Source organism: Aotus nancymaae, unplaced genomic scaffold, assembly GCF_030222135.1.
Source record: "Aotus nancymaae isolate 86718 unplaced genomic scaffold, 86718_ANA_hifiasm-v0.15.2.pri h1tg000033l, whole genome shotgun sequence".
Taxonomy (NCBI): domain Eukaryota; kingdom Metazoa; phylum Chordata; class Mammalia; order Primates; family Aotidae; genus Aotus; species Aotus nancymaae.
The window spans coordinates 2,003,218-2,029,784 of NW_026988447.1; the positions used below are offsets into that span (position 1 = coordinate 2,003,218).

At 37.9% G+C, this 26,567-nt stretch overlaps 1 protein-coding gene across 1 annotated transcript; it reads left to right on the top strand.

Annotated features, from left to right (window-relative positions):
- The first annotated feature begins 227 nt into the window (after nucleotides 1-227).
- On the top strand, nucleotides 228-11,671 carry LOC105709168 (tripartite motif-containing protein 51-like). The gene is made up of 7 exons (XM_012440998.3): nucleotides 228-298; nucleotides 5,444-5,858; nucleotides 6,137-6,232; nucleotides 7,918-8,148; nucleotides 8,825-8,847; nucleotides 9,878-9,975; nucleotides 11,022-11,671. The coding sequence occupies exons 2-7, from the start codon at nucleotides 5,448-5,450 to the stop codon at nucleotides 11,516-11,518; spliced, it is 1,356 nt and encodes a 451-aa protein (XP_012296421.2). The 5' UTR covers nucleotides 228-298; nucleotides 5,444-5,447; the 3' UTR covers nucleotides 11,519-11,671.
- Nucleotides 11,672-26,567: the final 14,896 nt, after the last annotated feature.

Below are 26,567 nucleotides of genomic sequence, written 5' to 3' on the forward strand. Positions count from 1 at the left end.
CATTCGTAATATATGGTTTGTGCTCCATTGCTACTTGATTATTTTCTGTATTGCTGGATTTTTCAAGTCTGCAGAGACATATTTCCAGAGTTTCACGTGATATTGGAACCCATAAAGTATCTAAAATATTCACTAAAATGTAGGCACGTAGTAATGGGTTCTGTCTACACTGAAGTAAAAGTTAAAAATGCTGAATTACTTTGAAAAGTCTTGTTGCTGCAAGTCTAATTTGCTGTCTCTTCAAAATTTTCAGTTCGCAGACTAGATTTGAAGTGTTGAAAATAGATTTCACCAACAAGTAAGTGTGGCTTCCAAGTCACTATGGAAAATGTTGGCAATAAAGATGAATTTGTGGTCATGCTTCATTAACTGCTCTTTTGGATTCTCTAGGGTAGAAACAAAAGCCTAATATATATCTTCATTTTTTTTGTTGTTCTTGTTTTAAATGATAATTAATTAATTGTTGATTAATTTTTGCTAATTATTATAGCTTAAATATTCACCATTTCAAAATGAGAAGGTGTTCTGTTTGATTATCTGTCTATGGGAACAATTTTCCTAAACTAAAAATAGTAGATATTATTGGCATTTAATTTATTGAAAGGAAGAGTTTTGAAATTAAAGTCAGTAGGATAAATTCAATGGTTGATAGTTTTAAGAGTTAACAGTAGAAGTCAACTCTGATTGAATTAATCAAGCTTAGATAAAACCTGATTTGTTTATAATTGTCTTCAGGAAAATTTATAGATGAGTTTGGAGGCAAGGAGTACAGACTTTTAGCACAGTAAATAAGTGTCTTTCAGATATTATCATCATGGAATCATTGAGAGAGATAGAAAGAGATTTGGGAAGTGGTTTTTGTTGAATCAGCTATTATAAGTGATGCAGATATCACCCCAACTTTTACCCTCTGCCCAAGCTTTAAGCTTGTCTAAGTAATTTGGGCATGATGATAGCATTGCTTGTTGAAACGAAAATACTACCAGGACTATTGTTATTATTTTCTCATTTGTATCACAGTTGGCTGTTTGTGTCCATGGGTTTCATCTCCATGGATTCAACCAAACTCGGATCAAAAATATTCGAGGAATGACCAGGCACAGTGGCTCATGCTTGTAATCCCAGCACTTTAGGAGGCCGAGGTTGGTGGATCACTTGAGGTCAGGGGTCAAAGACCAGTCTGGCCAACATGGTGAAACCCCATCTCTAGCAGGAATACAAAAATTAGCTGGGCATGATGGTGGGTGTCTATAATCCCAGCTACTCAGGAAGCTGAGACGTGAGAATTACTTGAACTTGGGAGGCAGAGGTTGCAGAGAATAATCAAGCAATTCTTCTGCCTCAGCATCTTTAGTAGCTGGGACTATAGGCAGGCGCCACCATGCCCAGCTAATTGTTGTATTTTTAGTAGAGACGGGGTGCCACCATATTGGCCAGGCTCGTCTAGAACTCCTGACCTCGTGATCTGCCCTTATTAGAGTGTTAACAATATTTCATTATTTTAAACCTACTGAATGATACCGTTTATAACTCATACTCTCACTATTCATTCATTTCAGGAGTTCTAGACCAGCTTCGGTCTCCCAAAATGCTGGTCTCCCAAAGTACTGGGATTACAGGCTGAGCCACTGTGCTTAGCCCTATAAATTCTATAAGAGATCCCAAGTTATTATTTGGGGTTATTTGGCTAATCCGTGATTTCTCTTAAAGTAGTAGAAAACAAACAAACCAAAAAGGTTTTAACTTTCTGTTGGTCTACTCTGAGAATAACCAATAGATGTGTTCGAGGAGTATTTGAGACTGGGTGAGGTGGCTCTCATGCCTGTTCTCCTACCACTTTCGAAGGTCAAAGTCAGAGGATGACTTGAAGCCGGGAGTTGGAGACCCGACTGGGCAACATAGTCATACTCTGCCTTTACAAAAAAAAAAAAAAAAAAAAAAAAAAAAAAAAAAAAAATTAAAACTGAGCTACATGCAATTGCAAAAGCCTGTACTCCTTGTTACTTTTGAAACTGAAGTGGAAGGATTATTTGAACCCTGGAATTCAGGCTGCAGTGAGCTACAATTGTGCCACAGCACTCAAGAGGGAGATACTTTCTCTACAATAATTAAATAAATGTGCACTTAGAGAAATGTCTGTGTTTTGGAAGGAACTCAATAGACAGTATTAAGTAAATCTTAGTTAATTTCTAGTGTATGTCTATTCTGATAGGATTTATGTCAGATATTCATCATTCAGGCAGTGGTCTCAGAATGAAGGTGTGATGCTAATTTTATCAGTGGTGCAAAAATGTGCACTTAATATTGCATAAACCTAATCATCTCTGCTCCACCTTTCTTAATACCCTAAATACCCATAAAGAGGTGGGTGTACTCTTCAAAAATTCTTATAAATAGACATAGAGGAACGAGCTTATTTTTCTCCACAAGAGAAGGGTGACACTTAGAGTTAACTGCATTTTGGAGACTTTTGGAAGTCAATATTGCAATTAATGAACTCCTGATCTTGAGAAGTATTTAACAGAATTCTTTAAGAAATCATTTTTCTTTTCCTTCACAGAATAATAAACTAGAGTGTTAGCAATTTCATTATTTTAAACCTACTGAATGATATTTATAACTCATACTCTCACTATTCATTTTAGATATTAATTGTTGATGATATTAATTGTTGATATTTTGTATAGTCCATGATTGTTAAATATATTTTTGAAGAGTTTTAAATATCTAGTGTTTGCTGCAATAGATATGTATGTGTAATGAATATATGGAGTTCATATGTACATATAGGCATGTATATATGTGTAGTGCATGTATTAATATTGGTACATTGAACTACTTAAGAGGAGCTAATTATTAAATGATGTAAATGATGGGCTTTTATAACCTTAAGTTTTTAGACACAATTTTAATTACTGAGGCAATGATGACATGCAAAATGGTGATACTAAAGGAAATAAGAAAGTTCCCCAAAATATCCTAGTTTAAAAATCAAAACACAATTTTTTACTAAATAAATTTTTAAACTGTAATTTGGGATGTCATACTGGTTGTCATTTTACTTGAGGCTTAAATCTGATTAAAGTGTCAAACAGCTTTTTAAAATGGCTCAGCTGACTTCTGACGTTTACAATTTTAGGATTTTCACTTTTTGCACTTAAATTCAGCAGTGGTTTAAAGAAAAATAGAGTAAAGTAAAAGACTGAGAATTGCCAAAACAACAAGTATAGCTTTTATTAGTCAGGGTTCTCCAGAGAGACAAAGCTATATCTTATCTATCAATCAATCAGTCAATCAATAATCAATCTATCCACCTACCTACCTATCTGTACACACACACACACACACACACTACTTACCATTATGTTACAATTGCCCACAGTATAGGGTACAAGGCATGCTGTACAGATTTGCTGTCCAGGATTAATAGGCTTTACCATATACATTAGGTATGTAGTAGGCTGCACCATCTAGGCTTGTGTGAGCATACTCCACCATATTCAAACAATAATAGAATTGCTTAATGCATTCCTCAGAACATACGTCTGTTCTTAAGCTACACATGACTGTACAGGAAAGAGAATCTATCAGAAAAATTGCTTGCTTGATTATGGAGTCTGAGTATTTCCAGTAAAGGGTGTGTCTTTAAGCTGATGTCCCAGACATATCAATATCCTGGCTGAGCTTAAGTGTGAAAATCTCATAACCAGCTTCCAGAGAGAAAGAAATAAAATTGTCATTTTCTCTGACCTTTTTCTTCTGAGCTACCAGCTGACTGGGTGGTGCCCACCCACACTGAGGGATGATATTACCCCACTGACCTCACCAACTCATATGTCTCTCCTCTGAAAACACCTTCACAAACTCAGCCAAAAACAATGCTTCACCAGTTCTCCAGGTATTGCTTAATCCACTCAAAGTGACACCTAAAATTAACCAACATACCACAGAAATATAATTACACATATTTCAGTTAAAAAAATCCTACAATATGTCAGTTCAGAGTTCGAGTAGTCCTAGGAAGAAATTAATTTAATCCATAAGAAAATATAAAGACTCCAGTTCTTTTATTATTTCTTTTCTTTCCTAGTGAACCCAGGTTGGTTTAATTGCTGTCTTTCTGGTTTACTTTTGTTTTAAAGAGCTGGGTTTCTGTGTCCCTCTCCCTAAAAATATTTCATAGTACCCTATGTCCATCTTCTCATATTTTGTTAGAAATGTAGAATTTCTATCCCTCTTCCATAGTCATTCAGTGGTTATTTGAATGGAATAGGAACCACAAATTCATTTTAGACTACTTAGAACAAAACTCAAGTTCTATATCCACATCCAGGAAATAGATATGTGAAAGGAAATTAAATTTGGGGACCCCAAATTCATTTAGCCAAAAGAAAAACTCAAGCTGGGTACTGGGTCATGTACACCTGTTCCCTGCTTTTGGTTTCTAAATAAGATGGCTACAGGATGAAAAGCTATATGCCACCCCAATATTTTGCTCACTAAGAAATTCCTGGTAAGCTGAAAAAATTTCACCATAGCAATGCAAATTGATAGCTCATCTTTTTTTTTTTTTTTTTTTTGAGACAGAGTCTTGCTCCATCACCAGGTGCTGGACTGGAGTGCAGTGGCACGATTTCAGCTCACTGCAACCTCCATCTCCCGGGTTCAAGCAATTCTCCTGCCTCAGCCTCCTGAGTAGCTGGGACTACAGGTGCACGCCACCATGCCCGGCTAATTTTGGTATTTTTAGTGGAGACAGGGTTTCACCATATTGGCCAGGAGGGTCTCGATCTCTTGACTTATCATTCACCTGCCTCGGCCTCCCAAAGTGCTGGGATTACAGGCATGAGCCACTGCGCCCGGTGGATAGCTTCTCTTTACAGGAGCAATCACTCTGGCCCACCAGACACAAATGCAAGTCTGATTGGTCCCCTATCCCATTTTGTTTGTGTTATCTTATGTAAAATGCAGATTTCCTATTCTTTTTCTGCCCTTTTTGTTTATGTAAAACTGTGTGCTGCTTAATATCCCACCTTTTCCCCTTTAAATTTGGAGCTGTCAAAATCATCTTCAGAGAAAGCTGTCTTTCAGGCACATTCTTAACTTTGGCAAATAAATCCCCTGAAATGATTGAGACTTTTATCATCACTTTCCTTGATTGACAGATACTTGAATAGATTTGTATTACGTTACAGACAGGAACTAGGAATAGAAGGGATAGTGAAGCATCTAGTCAGTAACATCTGCTATAAAGCCTGAAGGATGAATATTTCATCTTTATATGTGAGTTTTTCATTTTTGTTACAAACTATGAAGAAATAGTTTGTTCTGCTTTAATTAACACCCTCAAGTAAAGAACATATAGCAATCACATATCACCACATGTTCAGAAGCTTTTCACCAACCCAGGCCCTCAAATGATGTGTTGCTCTTTCTTCTTCAGGAAGATGAATTCTGGATTCTTGCAAGCCTTCCAGAGGGCACTCACCTGCCCCATCTGCATGAACTACTTCATAGACCCAGTCACCATAGACTGTGGGCACAGCTTTTGCAGGCCCTGTTTGTACATCAGCTGGCCAAACTTCCCAGTTCTTGCTCAGTGCTCTGAATGCAAGAAGACAACACGGCAGAGAAACCTCAAAACTGACATTCGTGTGAAGAAGATGACTTCCCTTGTCAGAAAAGCCAGTCTCCAGGAGTTCCTGAGCGCTGAGGAGCAAATGTGTGGAGCTCACCGGGAGACAAAGAAGATGTTCTGTGAAGTCGACAAGAGCCTGCTCTGTTTGCTGTGCTCCAACTCTCAGCAGCACCGGGATCACAGACACTGTCCCATTGAATGGGCTGCTGACGAATGCCGGGTAAGTATGCCTCTGAAGATCAATTTCCGTAAAGGATGTGTAATATTCCTGTGAGCATATTTTCTTGGAGATTAGAGGAAGCCATCTCTGAGTCCCTTAAGCATCTCTATTTTAAAGCTCCCTAGCTCCTTCTGAGTTTTGACAAACATGAAGGGGAAACAAAGGAAACAGTTTTCTCTGGGACTGACTCGTCTTTCATTCTGGGCTCCCTCCCTATGTCAGGGTTGAATGTTACTTTGTTGTCTGCACTTGTGCTCCAATTTATGGCTCTTTTGCAGGAGAAGCTCATAAAGAAAATGCAGTCTTTATGGGAAAAAGCTTGTGAAAATTACAGAAACCTGAACACGGAAACCACCAGAACCAGATGCTGGAAGGTTCGTACCGTATATACTCTACTCTACCCTCCCCAAGAACTTACAGTGGCCAAATGGGTGACCCTTAAAAAGCAGGAACGTGATCTCAAACCACAATGTTTCTGGGATTCAATAACAAAGAAAGGGACAATTGAGAAAAAGTGGCCTCATTTCTTACATAGGATTGTATGACTTGTAGGTAGAATTTCTAACCAAACCACCGATGTTACTCAAAGCATGCTCATCTATATCTATACAACCTATAGCAATACACCAACAAATACAAGAAACAGGGTTGTCACACAGCTGCCATTTGTGCTGCTTGAATAAATGCAGGGTACAGAGTTATTTGGCATTCATGGAAAGTTCACATGAACCTTCTGAGGGTGGGTCAGTATTAATCTGAATGGTGGTGGGCAAGTGGTATTTGGAAATGTGTGGAAAACTTCAGGAGAAAAAGCAACAGTGGAAATGTAGGGAAACAATGAAATTAAGAATCTCAAATATTTAATGTTGAATAATACATAACATATGATGGGAAAAGTGGCGAGAAATGTGGATTTGTGTCTCAAGGGAGACATATAAACATGCCAGAAATATGAAAACTAGTATCCAAATATAAAGAGAACTCTGAGGACTTAAAGAATTTTGGAAATAATTTTCTCTTTGTTAATGTTTATCTTGGGGATATGATATCTAGTTTTAACTCATTTAAAATATTTCTTTCTTTCTTCTTTACTACTAAATTAGAAAATTTAGTAGTAAAGAAGAAAGAAAGCATCCTTGCCCTGACATATCTTGACAAATGTGAGAGGCAAATGGTCAACATGTACATATGTGAAATACATGATGTGTTAGATTGTGGTAGATCCTTTGGAAAATAATTATGGAGAGAAGTAGAAAAGAAAAAAACAAATCAAGGGATTGGGAATGAGGATTTGTGTTTTAAATATGGTGGTTAGAAAAAGCCTCACTGAAAAATTCACATTGAAACAAAATCTTGAAAAGGAAGGCAAACAGGAGGTTATAGATATAGAAGAATATGCATGAAGAACAGGATGGTGTGTGTGAACATATGTACTGTGTGTATATATAAATTATATACATATATAACATATATATATGAAAAACAATTCTAGGTAGAGAATACAACATGTGAAATAATATTTCATTTGTGTTTAATTGGGGGTTGATGAAACCCAAAAAAGTCCCTGTTGCAGGTTAGGGAGCATTTGGATGAGACTAAAGAACATCTTATTAGAATAGTTATGCTGGGTGAAATGCATAGAATTGGCAATGCTAATCTTAGGTCATTTTATTACTTTCCATTTAATGAGTTTATATAACTTGCTCCAAATATCAGAAATATAAATAATTATTTTTATTTTGCCTGTATAGCTCTAAATGTTAATTCTTAAGCAAGAACTGTATTTCCTTTCCATAAATGTGTGCTGGAAGAGAAGAATGCAATTTGTTTTCATTTTAGAAAACATTTTATTCTGTATTAAATGAATGCAATTGGACACATACAACTATGTTAATCCTAATGCAGGAAAAGAGAAAAGGAATAACATTTTGTGGATTCTGAGAATTGGCAGGACTGACAGTTAAAATATTGGATGTTCAGGAAACAAAGAGGAATCAGTGAGATTCAATAGGAGATGAAAATGTAGATTTCTATTTTGACTAATTTATTACCACTGCAGGATTATGTGAGTTTAAGAATAGAAGCAATCAGAGCTGAATATCAGAAGATACCATCATTTCTCCATGAAGAAGAGCAGCATCATTTGGAGAGGCTGCAAAAGGATGGTGAGGACATTTCTCAGCAACTCAATGAAAGCAAAGCCAGAATGGAACAAAGGAGGGAGATGTTAAGAGGAATGTATGAGGAGCTAAAGGAAATGTGCCATAAACCAGATGTGGAGCTACTTCAGGTACTGATTGACCAGAAGGTATCAGGATGTTGAACATTCACATGCATAGGTGTTTTTCCTCTCTCTTGAAATCTATCTCCCCCTTTATTTCCATGCTTTGTTTCCAAAAACACATTTTCTTAACTAATGCCACTTTTTTGGGAGAGTATACGTCCTCCAAGAGATTCTACCAGACCAAAGGTCCCCCTGCTTTACCACCAGCAACAAAACTTTGTGGAATGGTCAAAGTAACAGCCCAAGAAATATTCTCCATCTTAAGTCAATAGTATATTTTGGGTTTTTGAAAATGTATAAAATAAGAAGTGATTCATTGACATTTAGATTAATTTGGAGATGTGACATGATGGAGGGATTTGGGAATCTAGTATCACGTTAATATTATTTTTGGGTCCACTTGCTTTGGTAATAGGGCCTAGGGAAGATGAATGAGTAGGTTCTTCATGATTATGGAAGAGCATAGAGAATTTCTGGGCATCTTCTCCCTTCATTTGTATAGAGACTGTCTTCAAGACTCAGACGTTAATAGGACATTAATTTATGACAATATAGCAGTCTGGGTTTTTTAATAAGAAAAACAATAGAAAATGCTTTCCAGAATGAAAGACGGTAGGAAAATAATATCTTCAGAAAATGATACATCTTGTGAAAATAACTAAGTCTTTATATTTTTTAACAGACTTTTGGAGACATATTACACAGGTGAGTGTGTACTTGGATTTCAGCAGATGTTATTTTAATTTCCAGAAATATCAAGCAGGATTTACCATACTGAAGGCATAAATGATCCAGATATTGAAAGCTTTTTTCTGGTTCTGCTCTTCCCTCTGCTACCCTGTGCAGTCATCTGTTTCGTTGTCATACTCAGTGATTTTACTAGGCAGGTACAAATAGAGTACTGCAAAAAAGGAAGGAATGATGGAAGGAGGGAGGGAGAGAAGGAAGGAAAGAAGGAGGGAAGGAAGGAAGAAAAAGAGAGAGAGAGAAAGAAAGAAAAAGGAAGAAAGGAAGGAAGGAAGGGAAGGAAGGAAGGAAACCTTTCTATCCCTGATTTCTTTTTTGTTGCTTAAAATCCTGCATAGTTGAAGGAGGAATATTAAGTTTTATAGTTGGTAAGAACATCAGCCAGGGGACGTTGGAGAGAATAGTGAAAAGTATCTTAGTAGTGAAAAGTGTTGACAGTTTTTTGTTTACATATCTCATGAAATATATATATGAACACACACACACACACACACACACATATGTTTCTAAAAAATAGATTAACTCTCAGAATGTTAGAACTGTGTAGGCTTCTAGGGAAGCTCAGCTATAAAAGACAGCTTTTCCCGGTTGGAGCAAGTTTCAACGCCTTGGCAGTGAGAAGGAAGCAACAGACGCAGCAGTCTCCAAATAACCTGCTTTTTCAGACAGAGTTTTTGGGGGATCCTGATGAGGTCTGGAAATCAGAATTTTATTTTGAACATTCTCATGGTTTTAAGACTAAGGATACTTACTGATTTGGGGCAATAAGAACAGAGATCAGATTGAATTCTGACTCAGACCTCTCCATTATGCTTGAAAAGCAGGAACTCTGAATAAGAATAAATTTGAAAAAAAAGGATAATTTTTGAATTAGCAAATATGTGGATTAAAAGGATTCTCATGAAATGTATTTTAAATAAAAGTGGTGATTTTTATTTTGTATTTACTTTTTGGCTGTAGATGTTGTAACTGCATATTTCTCTTGCAGGAGTGAGTCCGTGCTGCTGCACATACCCCAGCCTGTGAATCTAGAGCTCAGTGCAGAGCCCATCACTGGACTGAGGGTCAGGCTCAACCAATTCCGAGGTGAGTGTCAGCCCATTGGCAGAACTCCCCCTACCTGTTTTTACCCTTCATCAATTGTTGGACTTCTTTTCAGAAGTACGTGAATGATATGACTCTGCAACCCTGTCATATCTCTGTGTTTACAATTCAACTTATAACATGAAGAGTAAAAAATAGTAAAAATTAAATATGTTCTGGAATCATATGTACTGACTTATATAATGGGTAAAAGAAATGACATAACAAATAAAAAACTGAATAAATAGAACAATGCTCAGATGGAAGTTTAATATCCAAAGTTAGATTTTTAAAAAACTGTACATTTCTTTAGTATATTTCATTTGAATTGCTAAGAATTTTTTTGGGGGAATGTACTTCACTGCAGTTTGTTGGCTATTTGTATTTTTCTTCCCGTTGATACATATTGTTCATATAATGTAAAAATTTGAGTTAATTTGTACAATCAAAAAACAAATTATTTTGTAAAAGTAAAAATAATAATTTTAGTTTAATTTCAACACAAAGAGTTGCATATAAAATCTAGAATTAAGCTTCAGCCCAGAGCTAGCATGGAAAACCACAGAAGGACTGGTGAAATGTTTTGCAGATCTCTGCTTTAATACAACACAGATATATAACTTCTTATATAGTTATCTAGAGCAGTGCTTGAGTAAGTGAAAATCTTCATGTCCTTCCCAAAATTATACCACTAGCATTTAAGAATAAGAAATATGTTTTAATAATGATCTTGATAACTAAAAGGCATTCAGGGCATTTAATGTTTTACTTTTATTGTGAAAATTAGATTAAAAGAGATTCATTTACATTTGACTCTCAACTTTTGAGTTTTCAAAAAAAGATTTTTAATGTCTGTTTTTAGTTTTTTTTGTCCTGTAGAAAATATTAACCGTCTCTATACTTTATTAGATATTACAACCAAAATTGTCCAAAACTGTGACTTCGCCTTGCTTGCTAAAGTAACTTTTTGTTAGAAAATTATTTCCCTCAAGACTTCTAATTTCCATTTATTTACACAGACCTATGCATTTATTTTTTCTCTTTTACAGTGAATATTACTCTGTGTCCTGAAAGAGCTAATAGTCATATCTTCCTGCATGGAGATTTGAGAAGCATGAATGTCGGATGTGAACCTCAAGAGAATCCCCATATCACTGCAACACCTGGATGTTTTCTTGCATGGGGCGCTCAGAGTTTCACCGCTGGCAAATATTACTGGGAGGTTCAGGTAGAGGACTCTTGGAACTGGGCTTTTGGTGTCTGTAATGATTATTGGAAAGAGAAGAGTTGGAATGACAAAACAGATGAAGAGGAGGGACTCTTTCTTCTTGGATGTGTTAAAGACAGTCACTGCACTCTCTTTACCACTTCCCCACTTATGTTTCAGTATGTACCAAGACCTACTAGCCTACTAGGAATATTTCTGGATTATGAAGGTAGAACTATGAGCTTTGTTAATGTTGATCAAACTTCCCTTATACATACCATCTCTAATTGCTCCTTCTCACCTTATATCTGGCCTATCTTTTGCTGTAGTCACTTTTGACTAGAGACAAATTAGAAATATGTCTGTAGGGTCTCAGACCCACTTTATTTCAGGAAGCCCTTCTTATGTCTTATCAAAAGAACACATAGGTTGTAGTTAATTGAATTGCCTTCTAATGCCATCAGAATTTATTATGTTGCCATTAAATATGGTAAAAACACTGAAAACATATTTTGGCTCTTTATTCATTTTGGGAACACCATCAACCACAATGGATAGTGTAAAATATAATCTATTTTCTGGCTTGTCTTTATTTCCTTCACTGAGTAAAATGATAGATGACAGAGGTGCCTGACTGAAGTCAAAATCAATGGAAGAGCGTAGAGATTTTGTGCTTAATTAAAAAAACTTGGACTTGATTTAGTGTCCCTATTGATTGTCTTTATCTAATTATTTTTGTTTTTGTTTTTGCTCTGTCACCCAGGCTGGAGTGCAGATGTGCAGTCTTGGCTAACTGCAATTTGAATTAATGTAGAATAACAATTTTTGCTTTGTTGATCGTGTTTCCTTTTAAAATTTCAAGTAAACTTGATTCTTAGTAGTAGCAATATGAATCTTGCTTTTGAGAAATAAATATATTTAGTAAAAAATGTAAGTCGAGCTAGGGGAAAGAAACATTTTATCAATAAAGACAGCAATAAAGGCTACAGGTCCTGGAATCTGGCAGAGGCCAGGTAGGTAAAACACAGCAGCCCATCAGCCCACAGGTCTGCAATATACCAGGGCCTGAGTGAGAGCAGACGGATTCCCTCTGAACCCTATGGCCTTGCAGGTGTGGAAAATCCCATCCCCTAGCCACTTCTTGGGTTCTAGGCCACTGCCTAGAGGCCAACCTATCTGAGTCCAGCGAGGTGGTTAGGCTCCATCACTGGTTCTAGCATTCTGTTTGGCCAGAGGCACTGTGGGCTCAAACTAAGGCAGATCTGGGGCCAAAAGGAGATACTCACCTCCTGGGCTTTGGTTTCTGAGCTGGAACAGCCTTCCTCCAAGGAAACTCTCTCCTGGAGAATTCCATGCATTTTCCCAAATGTGGCAGAGGCTCAGCATTTCCAGAGACCTTACAGGTTCTGCTCGTGCCTGCCTGGATGAGCTGGTTGTGCCAGGTAGGAAGGAGATGCTTAGGGTACAGGTTCCCAGAAACTTTAAGGGAACCATATGTGCTGTCCACAACGTGCTGAATCCCACCTTGGTCTAGAAGTGAAACCTTAGTTTTTGTTTGGCCCAGAGTTGCCATGGCTACATAGGAAGTCAGAAAAGCAAGAATGGGAGACTGTTCATAACCCCACTCCTGAAAAAGGCTTTTGTCAAGGAACCCAGAAATCTTTATGTCCAGAAATGTTTCGTGCTGTCAAGGAGTCCTGGTAGTCTCTTAAGTTACTTGAGGGAAGTGGTTTGAACATCAGAAAAAAGGAAGAATTTGTCTGTACCATCTTCAGGAGACACAGAGGCTGAGCTCTGCAAATCTCTGAGAAACTTTCTGGACCATCCATCATATGCGGCAGTGACTCTGGAAACCTTGGAAGCTGAGATCACAGGGCTCTCTTACTGGCTCCTTGATGACTAAACCCTAAGTGCTCCACATGCCCCTCTCTTTAGCCTACTCCAGCTGGTGGGTAGGAGCCAGGTGGCCTTCTTTACCCTGTGTGCGCTGGGAGAAATGCACAGAGGGAGGGGGATCCATCAGCCCATTTGTCCTAGGCGTAGGCTGGCCTTGAAAAGGTGTCGAGTGGCCCTGGGTTGTTCCCAGCACCTGTCTACCTTCTTGAGATATCTGAACTTTGTGATCATCTCCTTCAGGGTCAGACCCAGAGTAGTCCGGTGAGGGTCAGTTCCTAGAACTAGTGGATGTGGTGCTCAGCTTGGCCTAGGCCCTGACAATCCTCTAGAATCTTAACATTTTGGCACAAGAAGAGCCAAGGCAATGAAAAGGCTTTTGTGAGAATCTCAAGAGCTCTAAATGGTGGCATCGAGGATTCTCAGGGGTGGCAGAGGAGAACCCAGAACTGGAACCCCGGAAGAATTTTTTTTTGAAAAAACACCAATCAAACATAGTTGCTGAACTTGTATGGCAGAATCCCAGAAATGCCTCTGAGGCTGGGCTCTGTGGTCTCTGGCTACAATTTTGATCTTTAGGGACTAAGATGTGTTCTACCATCTTTTCTGAAAGTTTGTAAATGAGGTGAAATAAACTGGCAATAAAAAGATTAATGGGAGAAAAAAACATACCTATCTATCCATGTGCGCATATACAGCAGAGCCATGTAAAATATAAAACTCCAAGATGAGCAAAATGTTTGAAGTTTAAATACTCTCTTCTTAGAGAAAGGGGAAGTAGGGGTTGTAGGCAATTTTAGGAGAAGTAAATGATTATTGGAGAAATGAATGGGCCCAAAGAAGAGAGCATAGTTTATATATGATTCTCATTGGAAGCCAAATGGGATTGAACAGCATGCAATAATACATGACAAAACATTTCTAGTGTGGTGACATTCCTTGGTTTTCCTTCCTATGAATTTAAACTTCCCTAGTTAATGAGTTTCCTCATTATTCTTTACCAGAATTTTTATCTCTGTGCTTACATTACCTGCCTGTTCTTGCAAGTTGTCTACTTTTCCCATAAGAGCCCTCAATATATTAATCATAATTACTTTAAATCCTATGTTTGATAATTCCAAGAACAAACAAACAACAACAACAACAAAAAAAAAAACTGAGGCATCCTGTTTCTTCCCTACCGAAGCTTTCTTAGCAGACTTTCCTATCTGAGAATATCTACTATGTCAAACATAATCACCAAGGATGATTTTATTCAATATCTCTTAAGGATGACTTTAGGTGATACAAAGAACAAACATTTTAAAAATGTAAATAATGAAAAAATGGAGTGGTGCAATTTTTGCGTAATTTTCACTATAGATTCCATTGTCTGTGGCTGTTGAGAGTCTCAGGGAGAGTTGGGAAGCACAATTGACAGTTTCCCTCTAAGACCACAGTATTCTTGATGAATGCAGTGCTTCATGTGTTCTAGATGTGGGCATGCTGAGAACTAGGAACATTGACAGAGACCCCCACTGTGCCATGTTTAGGGCATCTACATGTCTTTTTGATTCACAGTGAATTTTTTAAAAAAGGATCTCTTCAATTGAATACTTGAGAGCTCCAGCCATAGTACTCAAGTGCTCACTCCCAGATCCTAAGTCTGTAAACACAGGGTATAGGAACTGGGACTCTAGGTTAAAAAGAAATGACCTTATTAAACTGGGGGCAGAAAGCACACAGAGCCACATCTTGAACAATCTCTGAGTAGCAAACAACATTAAATACCTAGGAATTAAGCAAAGAAGGAAAAGATGTCTATAATGCAAAATATAAAAGTTTGATCTAAGAAATTGGATACAAAACAAAATTGGAAAAGATATTCCATATTCATGGATTGGAAAAATTGACATTGTTAAAATGTTCATATGAGCCAGAGCAATCTACAGACTTAATGCAATTCCTATCAAAATACCAATGAGATTCTTCACAGAAATAGAAAAAAAATCACAAAAGACCCAGAATATCCAAAGATATAAGCAAAAAGAACAAAACTGATAGACTCACATTATCTGACTTCAAATTATACTAAAGATCTACAGTAAAACAGTATGTCACTAGCATAAAAGCAGACACATAGACCAATGGAACAGAATAAAGATCCCAGAAACAAATCCACACATCTACATTGAACTCATTTTTGACAAAGGTGCCAAGAACACGCACTAGAGAAAAGACAGTCTTTTCAATAAATGGTTCTGGGAAAACTGGATATCCATATGCACAAGGATGAAACTAGACCTTTGTCTCTTATCATATAAAAATCGAATCAAAATAAGGATTACAGACTTAAATCTATGGTCTCAAACTATGAAACCACTACAGGAAAACACTGTGAGAAATCTCTTGGAAGTTGGACTGGGCAAAGTGTTATTGAGTAATGCACCGCAAGCACATGCAACCAAAGGAAAAATGGGTTCACGTCAAGTTAAAAGGCTTCTTTATAGCAACACAAACAGTCAACAAAGTGAAGAGGCAACCCACAGAATGGGAGAAAATAGTTACAAACTACCCCTCTGACAAATAATTAATAATCAGAATATATAAGGAGCTCACACAACTCTATAGGAAAAAATCTAATAATCTGATTTTTAGTGGGCAAAACATTTAAATAGACATTTACCAAAGGAAGACATACACATGGCAAACACACATATGAAAAGGTCCTCAACATTGGTTATCAGATAAATGCAAATCAAAACTATAATGAGATAGCTCACCCCAGTTAAAATGGCTTTTATTCAAAAGACAGACAATAACAAATGCTGATGAGTGTTTGGAGAAAAGGGAATTCTCATACACTGTTTTTGGGAAAATAAATTAGTAAAAACACTGTGGAGAATGGTCTGGGGTTCCTCAAAAAACTAAAAATAGAGCTACCATAGGATTCAGCAATCCCACTCATGTATATGCCCCCAAAAAAGGAAATCAGTGTATTGAAGGCATAACTGCACTCTCATGTTTATTGCAGCGCTGTTCACAATAGCCAAGATTGGTAAGCAATCTAAATGTTCCTCAGCTTAGAAAATGGGGTACATATATACAATGAAGCAATATTCAGTCATAAAAAGAATGACATTCTTTCATTTGCAACGACATGGATGGAATTGGAGGTCATTATGTTAAGTGAAATAAGCCAAGCACAGAAAGACAAACATCTATGTTCTCATATCTGTGGATGCTAACATTTAAAACAAGTGAATTCATGGATATACAGAGTAAAAGGATGGTTATCAGAGGTTGGAAAATGTTGGGAGGAGGGAGTGGAAGTGGGGATGGTTAACGGGTACAAAAAATAGTCATAAAAAATGAATAAGACCTAGTATTTGCTAGCACAGCAGTGTGACTATAGTTCAAAATAACTTAATTGTACATTTTTAAATAACTAAAAAAGAATAATTGAATTGCTTGAATCATAATGCATAAATGCTTCAGGTGATGGATACGCCATTTACCCTAATGTGATTTACACATTGCATGCCTTTATCAAAATATCTCAAACCCATAAATATATACATCTACTATTACCCACAAAAATTTTAAAAGTTAAAAAAAATGCACTCTATTAATATAACAAACTAAATTGAAGCTATAGGAATTACTTGTGTAAACATGTAGATTTTAAATAATTTTACTCTTTAATATCATTTGTTTCCCCTTTAATTCATTTTAAGTCATTTTAAAAAATCTTTATAAATTGTAGGGTTTCTCAAATAACATTCATTTATAATTATAAGTCAATGAATTGAAAATTGCATACCTAAAATTATAAGCATTGAAGCTTTCAATACACTGCAATTTATCAATTTTTTTTTTTTTTTTACTAATAATTGACTATGCAGCAATTCTGACTGCTGTTGAATCCTAATGAAATTTTTCTTCAAAATTTTGGAGAAGTATCAGATTTTTCAGTAAAGTTCCCACTCCAGCTTTAGATTCTGTGTTAGTCCATTTTCACACTGCTATAAAGATACTACCCAAAACTGGGTAAATTATAAGAAAAAAGTTTAATTGACTCACAGTTCTGCATGACTGGGGAAGCCTCAGGAAACTTACAATCATGGCTGAAGGGGAAGGGGAAGCAAAGTGTGTCTTACATGACAGCAGGCCGGAGAGAGAGAAGGGGTAAGTGCCAGACTCTTATCAATCAAACCACCAGATCTCAGGAAAACTCACCTACTGGCATGAAAACAGCATGGAGAAAACTGCCCCCATGATCCAATCACCTCCCACGAGTTCCTCCTTCAACACATGGGGATTACAATTCAGATTAGAATTTGAGATGAGATGTGGGTGGGAACACAGCCAAATCATATCAGTTTTTCCATGAGAGTGGAAAATTTTTCAATATATTTTTATTTTGTCTTGTCTTCATTCCAAATATAAAGAGGAGGCATTAAAGGAGTTCCTCTTGTGAAACACAATTAAAGGAGAAATAGAATTAAAGGTGAAGCTAGTTTCTCTAACTTTGGACAAGTTCTGTATATAAATGTGCACCCTCTGTTCCTCAAATATGTGCCTCATTTTACTAAATATGTCTTCAACTAAAAATGACATGGTCTTGAAATGGGCTTACCTTTGTTCATTTAAGGCAATAAGTACATTCATTTCTAGCTCACTGATGACAAGTGCTGCTAATACACATCGATTTTAATCATTCCCATATATGAAGTGATCCTACAACTGAGCAAGAAGCCAACAGCCTATTAAGAACTGTAGGCAGATGATGTGACCAGGCAGTTCACAAAAAATAAATTCAAATGGCTACAAAACATATAAAAGTCTGCTCAAGCTCACTCAAAATAAAAGTGCAGATTAAAACTATGCTAACATACTACATTTCATCTTTTCAATTGGCAAAAATCAAACATATTTACTTGGAAGACATGGTGAAACATACATTCTCATACACTGTGAGTTGGAACATCAACTGAGAGAGCCCTTATGGAGAGCAATCTGGGAATATCTGTCTAATTCAGAAATACATATGCTGTTTTACCAAACAACTTCCACCTCTGGGAATTGAGCTTATATATACACATACATGTGTGCCCATGCCAAATGAGCCATAAAACGGATTTCTCAGATTAGCACTCATCCCAACTCCTCTTGAAGTTAGTTATGATCACATCACTAAGTACTTCCCAGTGAAATGTGGGCAGAGGTTGTGGGTACCTGTACCAAAGAACTCACAAGTTTCCTCCATTCTTTCCCCTTTCCTCCTGATTGAAATGACCATAAGCAGGCTGACATTAGAAGCCACATTTCTGGATTCCGTAAATGTCATGTTTGAGTTTTGATTTTTTTATAAGAAGTGACACATAGCATGAATAATCAGAATACACATCTTATATAGCTTGACAATGTGAAAGTGCTGTTATAACTAATGGAAAGTGAGAGGCGCCAGAATAAACCTGAAGGGAAGTGGTGGGAGGGACTAAGTTTTTATTTGACATAGCAGGGAATCAAGAGACACTTTTTTAAATTATAAAGAAAGAAATATACCTTTAGGTAAATTATAAAATGTAATAAGAGAAATCAAAAACTGAATTTAACTAATGCATATGTAGATGAGGAGGGTGATATATGGCATAAGGAAACTAATCTTTCTCTTTCATAACACAGAGTCAATGGATGTTGCTTAAATATGAAAAATAAAAAAACAGAGGGGCAGTTGGGCAGAGCCCACAGCAGCTCAGCGAAGCCTCTGCAGGCTGAGAGTGAATAGGCTGCCTCCTTGTGGGCAGGGAAAATGGCAGCAGCACAGCAGAAACTCATAAAGCCCTAACTCCCTGGGACAGAACACCTGGGGGAAAAAAAGGAGTTTATGAGTTCTGCTGCTGCAGACTTAAACTTACCAAAATCAGAAAGTCAACAACTACAAAGTCGACAGGTGGATAAATCCACAAAGATGGGAAGAAACCAGCACAAAAAGGATGAAAACACCCAAAACCAGAACACCTCTCCTCCTACAAGGGATCACAACTCCTCATCAGCAAGGGAACAAGACTGGATGGAGAATGAGTGTGATGAAATGACAGAATCAGCCTTCAAAAAGTGGATAATAAGAAACTTCCGGAGAGAGATCCAAGATGGCTGATGATTAGCAGCTCGGGCACGTACCTCCCAGTGAAAGCGCAAAGAACGAGAGGACGCCACACTTTCAGACGAATATTAGTTGCTCATGGACCAGGAGATTCCCAGTGGAGGAGCACCACGGGTCGCCAGGGCGACTCTTGTGGCCGGCGTGGCGGTTTTGCTGGTGCCTTAGCACGCCAGTTCTTGGTGCAGAGTCCGGAGATTCCCGGGCAGAAAAACACCATCAATCTTAACACCGCTGTTTTGGCCGGCTCAGTGGATTGCTCAGATTTCGGCACAGGGAATCAACAAGTTGGACGTCAGAGACCCAGTTAGAAAGTCGGTAATTATAAAGACGACAGACGGACAAATATATAATGAAGGGAAGAAACCAGCGTAAAAAGGTAGAGAATACTCAAAATCAGAATGCCTCTCCCTCTACAGGGGATTGCAATTCCTCATCAGTAACGGAACAAGGCTTAATAGATTACACGGGTGTTCCAATAACAGAAGCAGGTTTCCAAACGTGGGTGATAAGAAACTTCTGTGAATTAAAAGAACTTATTCTAACCCAATGCAAAGAAACTAAGAACCTTGAAAAAAGGTTTGACGAAATGTTAATGAGAATGGACAATTTAGAGAAGAATATAAGTGAATTGATGGAGCTGAAAAACACAACACGAGAACTTCGCGAAGCATGCACAAGTTTAAACAGTCGAATTGATCAAGCAGAAGGAAGGATATCAGAAGTCGAGGACCAGCTCAGTGAAATGAAACGAGAAGACAAGAATGCAGAAAAAAGGATGAAAAGGAATGAGCAAAGTCTCCAGGAAATATGGGACTATGTGAAAAGACCTAATTTACGTTTGATAGGTGTACCTGAATGTGACGAAGAGAATGAATCCAAGTTGGAAAATACTCTTCAGGATATCATTCAGGAAAATTTTCCCAACCTGGCAAGGCAGGGTAATATTCAACTCCAGGTAATACAGAGAACACCACAAAGATATTCTTCAAGAAGACCAACCCCAAGGCACATAATCGCCAGATTTATTAGGGTTGAAATGAAGGAGAAAATACTAAGGGCAGCCAGAGAGAAAGGTCAGGTTACCCATAAAGGGAAACCTATCAGACTTACAGCAGATCTCTCAGCAGAAACCCTACAAGCCAGAAAAGAGTGGGGACCAATATTTAACATCCTTAAAGAAAAGAACTGTCAACCCAGAATTTCCTATCCAGCCAAACTAAGCTTTATGAGTGAAGGAAAAATTAAATCTTTTGCGAACAAACAAGTACTTAAGAGAGTTCACCACCACCAGGCCTGCTTTACAAGAGCTTCTGAAAGAAGCACTATACATATAAAGGAACAACCAATATCAGCCTTTCCAAAAATATATCAAAAAGCAAAGAACTTTAACACAATAAAAAATTTACATCAACTAATGCGCAAAACAGCCAGCTAGCATCAAACACCGGTATTAAACTTATATATATTTTAATTGGATAAAAAGCCAAAACCCATCGGTATGCTGCATCCGGGCCCATCTTACATGCAACAATACACAAAGACTCAGAGAGAAGGAGGAAGATTTACCAATCAAACAGAGAGTAAAAATAAACTAATAAACAAAAAGCAGGAGATGCAATTCTCACCTCTGATAAAGTAGACTTTAAAGCAACAAAGATCAAAAGAGGCGAGGAATGACATTACATAATGGCAAAAGGATCAATGCAACAAGAAGAGCTAACGATTCTATAGATCAACGACATAGAAAATTAACAAGGATATTCAGAACTTGAACTCGGACCCGGAACAAGTAAACTTAATAAACATTTATAGAACTCTCCACTTCAAATACACAAAACATACATTACCACCTCACACCTATTCCAAAGGTGACTATATAATTGGAAGTAAATCACTCCTCAGTAATCGCATAGCATTTCATAGGTTTAAATTAAATATTGGTTGACTGTTTGTTTGTTATCTTCTTCCCTTACTCCTTCCTGACTACATCATTAAGTATAATTATCAGTATAAAAGAGGTTTTCAATACCCATTACTAAATTGCATTCTAGCCTGGGCAAGAAAGCAATACTTCCATTCTCTCTCCCTCTTTCTTTTCCTTCTCCCTCCTCCCCATTCTCTCTCTCTCTTTCTCTTCCTCTTTCCTCCTTCCTATTCTCTCTCTTTCTCTTTAAAAAAAAAAAAAAGAAAAGAAACTTCCATGAGCTAAAAGAACATGTTCTAACCCAATGCAAAGAAACGAAGAACCTTGAAAAAAGACTTGATGAAATGCTAACGAGAATGGAAAACTTGGAGAGCAATATGAGTGAATTGATGGAGCTGAAAAATACAACACGAGAACTTCGTGAAGCATGCACAAGTTTCAACAGCCGAATTGACCAAGCAGAAGAAAGGATATCAGAGGTCGAAGATCAACTCAATGAAATAAAACGAGAAGGCAAGATTAGAGAAAACAGGGTAAAAAGGAATGAACAAAGTCTCCAAGAAATATGGGACTAGGTGAAAAGACCTAATCTACGTTTGATAGGTGTACCTGAATGTGACAGAGAGAATCAAAAAAAGCTGCAAAGTATTCTTCAGGATATTATCCAGGAAAACTTCCCCAACCTAGCAAGGCAGGTCAATATTCAAGTCCAGGAAATACAGAGAACACCACAAAGATATTCCTCTAGAAGAGCAACCCCAAGGCACATAATCATCAGATTCACCAAGGTTGAAATGAAGAAGAAAATGCTAAGGGCAGCCAGAGAGAAAGGTCGGGTTACGCACAAAGGGAAGCCCATTAGATTCACAGCAGATCTCTCAGCAGAAACCCTACAAGCCAGAAGAGAGTGGGGGCTGATATTCAACATCCTTAAAGAAAAGAACTTTCAACCCAGAATTTCATATCCAGCCAAACTAAGCTTCATATGTGAAGGAAAAATAAAATCCTTTGTGAACAAGCAAGTACTCAGAGATTTCATCCCACCAGACCGGCTTTACAAGAGCTCCTGAAAGAGGCACTACACATAGAAAAGAACAACCAGTACCAGCCACTCCAAAAACACACGAAATGGTAAAGAGCATCAACACAATGAAGAATCTGCATCAACCAATGGGCAAAACAGCCGGCTAGCATCAAAATGGCAGGATCAAATTCACATGTAACAGTATTAACCCTAAACGTAAATGGACTAAATGCCCCAATCAAAAGACACAGACTGGCAAATTGGATAAAAAGCCAAAACCCATCAGTGTGCTGTATCGAGGAAACCCATCTCACATGCAAGGATACACAAAGGCTCAAAATAAAGGGATGGAGGAAGATTTACCAAGCAAATGGAGAGCAAAAATAGCAGGAGTTGCAATTCTCATCTCTGATAAAATAGACTTTAAGGCAACAAAGATCAAAAGAGACAAAGAAGGATATTACATAATGGTAAAAGGATCAATGCAACAAGAAGAGCTAACGATCCTACTAAATATATATGCACCTAATACAGGAGCACCCAGATACATAAGGCAAGTTCTTAATGACTTACAAAGAGACTTAGAATCCCACACAATAATAGTGGGAGACTTCAACACACCATTGTCAATATTAGACAGATCAACGAGACAGAAAATCAACAGGAATATCCAGGACTTGAACTCAGACCTGGAACAAGCAAACCTAATAGACATTTACAGAACTCTCCACTCCAAATCCACAGAATATACATTCTTCTCAGCACCACATCACACCTACTCTAAAATTGACCACATAATTGGAAGTAAATCACTCCTCAGCAAATGCAAAAGAACGGAAACCATAACAAACAGTCTCTCAGACCACATTGCAATCAAGTTAGAACTCAGAATTCAGAAACCAACCCAGAACCGCACAGCTTCATGGAAACTGAACAACTGACTCTTGAATGTTGACTGGATAAACAATGAAATGAAGGCAGAAATAAAGATGTTCTTCAAAACCAACGAGAACAAAGACACCACATACCAGAATCTCTGGGACACATTTAAAGCAGTCTCTAGAGGAAAATATATAGCAATAAAAGCCCACATGAGAAGAAAGGAGAGATCTAAAATTGACACCCTATCATCGAAATTGAAAGAGCTAGAGGAGCAAGATCAAAAAAACTCAAAACCTAGCAGAAGACAAGAAATAACTAAGATCAAAGCAGAATTGAAGGAGATAGAGACACGAAAAACCCTTCAAAAAATCAATAAATCCAGGAGCTGGTTTTTTGAAAAGATCAACAAAATAGACAGACCACTAGCCAGATTAATAAAAAGAAAAGAGAGAATAACCAAATAGATGCAATAAAAAATGATAAAGGGGATATCACCACACATTCCACAGAAATTCAAACCATCATCAGAGATTATTACAAACAACTCTATGCATATAAACTAGAAAACCTGGAAGAAATGGATAAATTCCTGGACAGTTGCCTCCTCCCAAGCCTAAACCAGGAAGAAGTTGAAACCTCGAATAGACCAATAACAAGGTCTGAAGTGGAGGCAGCAATTAAGAGCCTACCACCTGGCCGAGCGCGGTGGCTCACGCCTGTAATCCCAGCACTTTGGGAGGCCGAGGCGGATGGATCATGAGGTCAAGAGATCGACACCATCCCGGTCAACATGGTGAAACCCTGTCTCTACTAAAAAGACAAAAAATTAGCAGGGCATGGTGGCACGTGCCTGTAATCCCAGCTACTCAGGAGGCTGAGGCAGGAGAATTGCCTGAACCAAGGAGGCGGAGGTTGCGGTGAGCCGAGATCGCGCTATTGCACTCCCGCCTGGGTAATGAGTGAAACTCCATCTCAAAAAAAAAAAAAAAAAAAGAGCCTACCACCCAAAAAAACCCCAGGATCAGATGGGTTCACAGCCGAATTCTACCAGACATACAAAGAGGAACTGGTACCATTCCTTCTGAAACTATTCCAAATAATCCAAAAAGAGGGAATCCTTCCCAATTCATTTTATGAGACCAACATCATCCTGATACCAAAACCCGGCAGAGACTCAACAAGAAAAGAAAACTACAGGCCAATATCCACGATGAACATAGATGCAAAAATCTTCAATAAAATACTGGCAAGCTGATTACAACAGCACATCAAAAAGCTTATCCACCATGATTAAGTAGGATTCATCCTGGGGATGCAAGGCTGGTTCAACATATGCAAGTCTATAAATGTAATTCACCACATAAACAGAACCAAAGACAAAAACCACATGATTATCTCAATTGATGCAGAGAAGTCCTTCAACAAAATTCAACAGCCCTTTATGTTAAAAACCCTCAATAAACTAGGTATCGATGGAACGTATGTCAAAATAATAAAAGCTATTTACGACAAACCAACAGCCAATATCATACTGAATGGGCAAAAACTGGAAGCATTCCCTTTGAAATCGGGCACTAGACAAGGATGCCCTCTCTCACCACGCCTATTCAATATAGTACTGGAAGTTCTAGCCAGAGCAATCAGGCAAGAAAAAGAAATAAAGTGTATTCAAATAGGAAAGGAGGAAGTCAAATTGTCTCTATTTGCAGACGACATGATTGTATATCTGGAAGACCCCATCATCTCAGCCCAAAATCTCCTGAAACTGATAAACAACTTCAGCAAAGTCTCAGGATACAAAATCAATGTGCAAAAATCACAAGCATTCCTATACACCAACAACAGACTTAAAGAGAGCCAAATCAAGAACGAACTGCCATTCACAATTGCTACAAAGAGAATAAAATACCTAGGAATACAACTAACGAGGAACGTAAAGGACCTCTTCAAGGAGAACTACAAACCACTGCTCAACAAAATAAGAGAGGACACAAACAGATGGAGAAACATTCCATGCTCATGGTTAGGAAGAATCAATATTGTGAAAATGGCCATACTGCCCAAAGTAATTTACAGATTCAATGCTATCCCCATCAAGCTACCAATGACCTTCTTCACAGAACTGGGAAAAACCACCTTAAACTTCATATGGAACCAAAAGAGAGCCCACATAGCCAAGTCAATCCTAAGCAAAAAGAACAAAGCGGGAGGCATCACACTACTAGACATCGAACTATACTACAAGGCCACAGTAATCAAAACAGCATGGTACTGGTACCAAAACAGAGATAATAGACCAATGGAGCAGAACAGAGGCCTCGGCGGCAACACAACATATCTACAACCATCAGGTCTTTGACAAACCTGATAAAAACAAGCAATGGGGAAAGGATTCCCTGTTTAATAAATGGTGTTGGGAAAACTGGCTAGCCATATGCAGAAAGCAGAAACTGGACCCCTTCCTGACACCTTACACTAAAATTAACTCCAGATGGATTAAAGACTTAAACATAAGACCTAACTCCATAAAAACCCTAGAAGAAAACCAAGGCAAAACCATTCAGGACATAGGCGTAGGCAAGGACTTTATCACCAAAACACCAAAAGCGTTGGCAACAAAAGCCAAAATAGACAAATGGGACCTAATCAAACTCCACAGCTTCTGCAAGGTGAAAGAAACAGTGAATAGAGTGAATCGGCAACCAACAGAATGGGAAAAAAATTTTGCAGCCTACCCATCTGACAAAGGGCTGATATCCAGAATTTACAATGAACTAAAACAGATTTACAAGAAAAAAACAAACAAGCCCATTCAAAAATGAGTGAAGGATATGAACAGATACTTTACAAAAGAAGACATACATGAGGCCAACAAGCATATGAAAAAATGCTCATCATCACTGGTCATTAGAGAAATGCAAATCCAAACTACATTGAGATACCATCTCACACCAGTTAGGATGGCAATCATTAAAAAATCTGGAGTCAACAGATGCTGGAGAGGATGTGGAGAAATAGGAACACTTTTACACTGTTGGTGGGAGTGTAAATTAGTTCAGCCATTGTGGTAGACAGTGTGGCGATTCCTCAAGGACCTAGAAATAGAAATTCCATTTGACCCAGCAATCCCATTACCAGGTATATATCCAAAGGATTATAAATCATTCTACTATAAGGACACATGCACACGAATGTTCATTGCAGCACAGTTTACAATAGCAAAGACCTGGAACCAACCCAAATGCCCATCGATGATAGACTGGACAGGAAAAGTGTGGCACATATACACTATGGAATATTATGCAGCCATCAAAATCGATGAGTTCACATCCTTTGTAGGGTCATGGATGAACCTGGAAACAATCATTCTCAGCAAACTGACAGAAGAACACAAAATCAAACACCGCATGTTCTCACTCACAGACGGGTGTTGAACAATGGGAACATGTGGACACAGGGAGGGGAGCACTATACACTGGGGTCTGTTGGGGGGGAGTGGGGGGACAGCAGGGGGTGG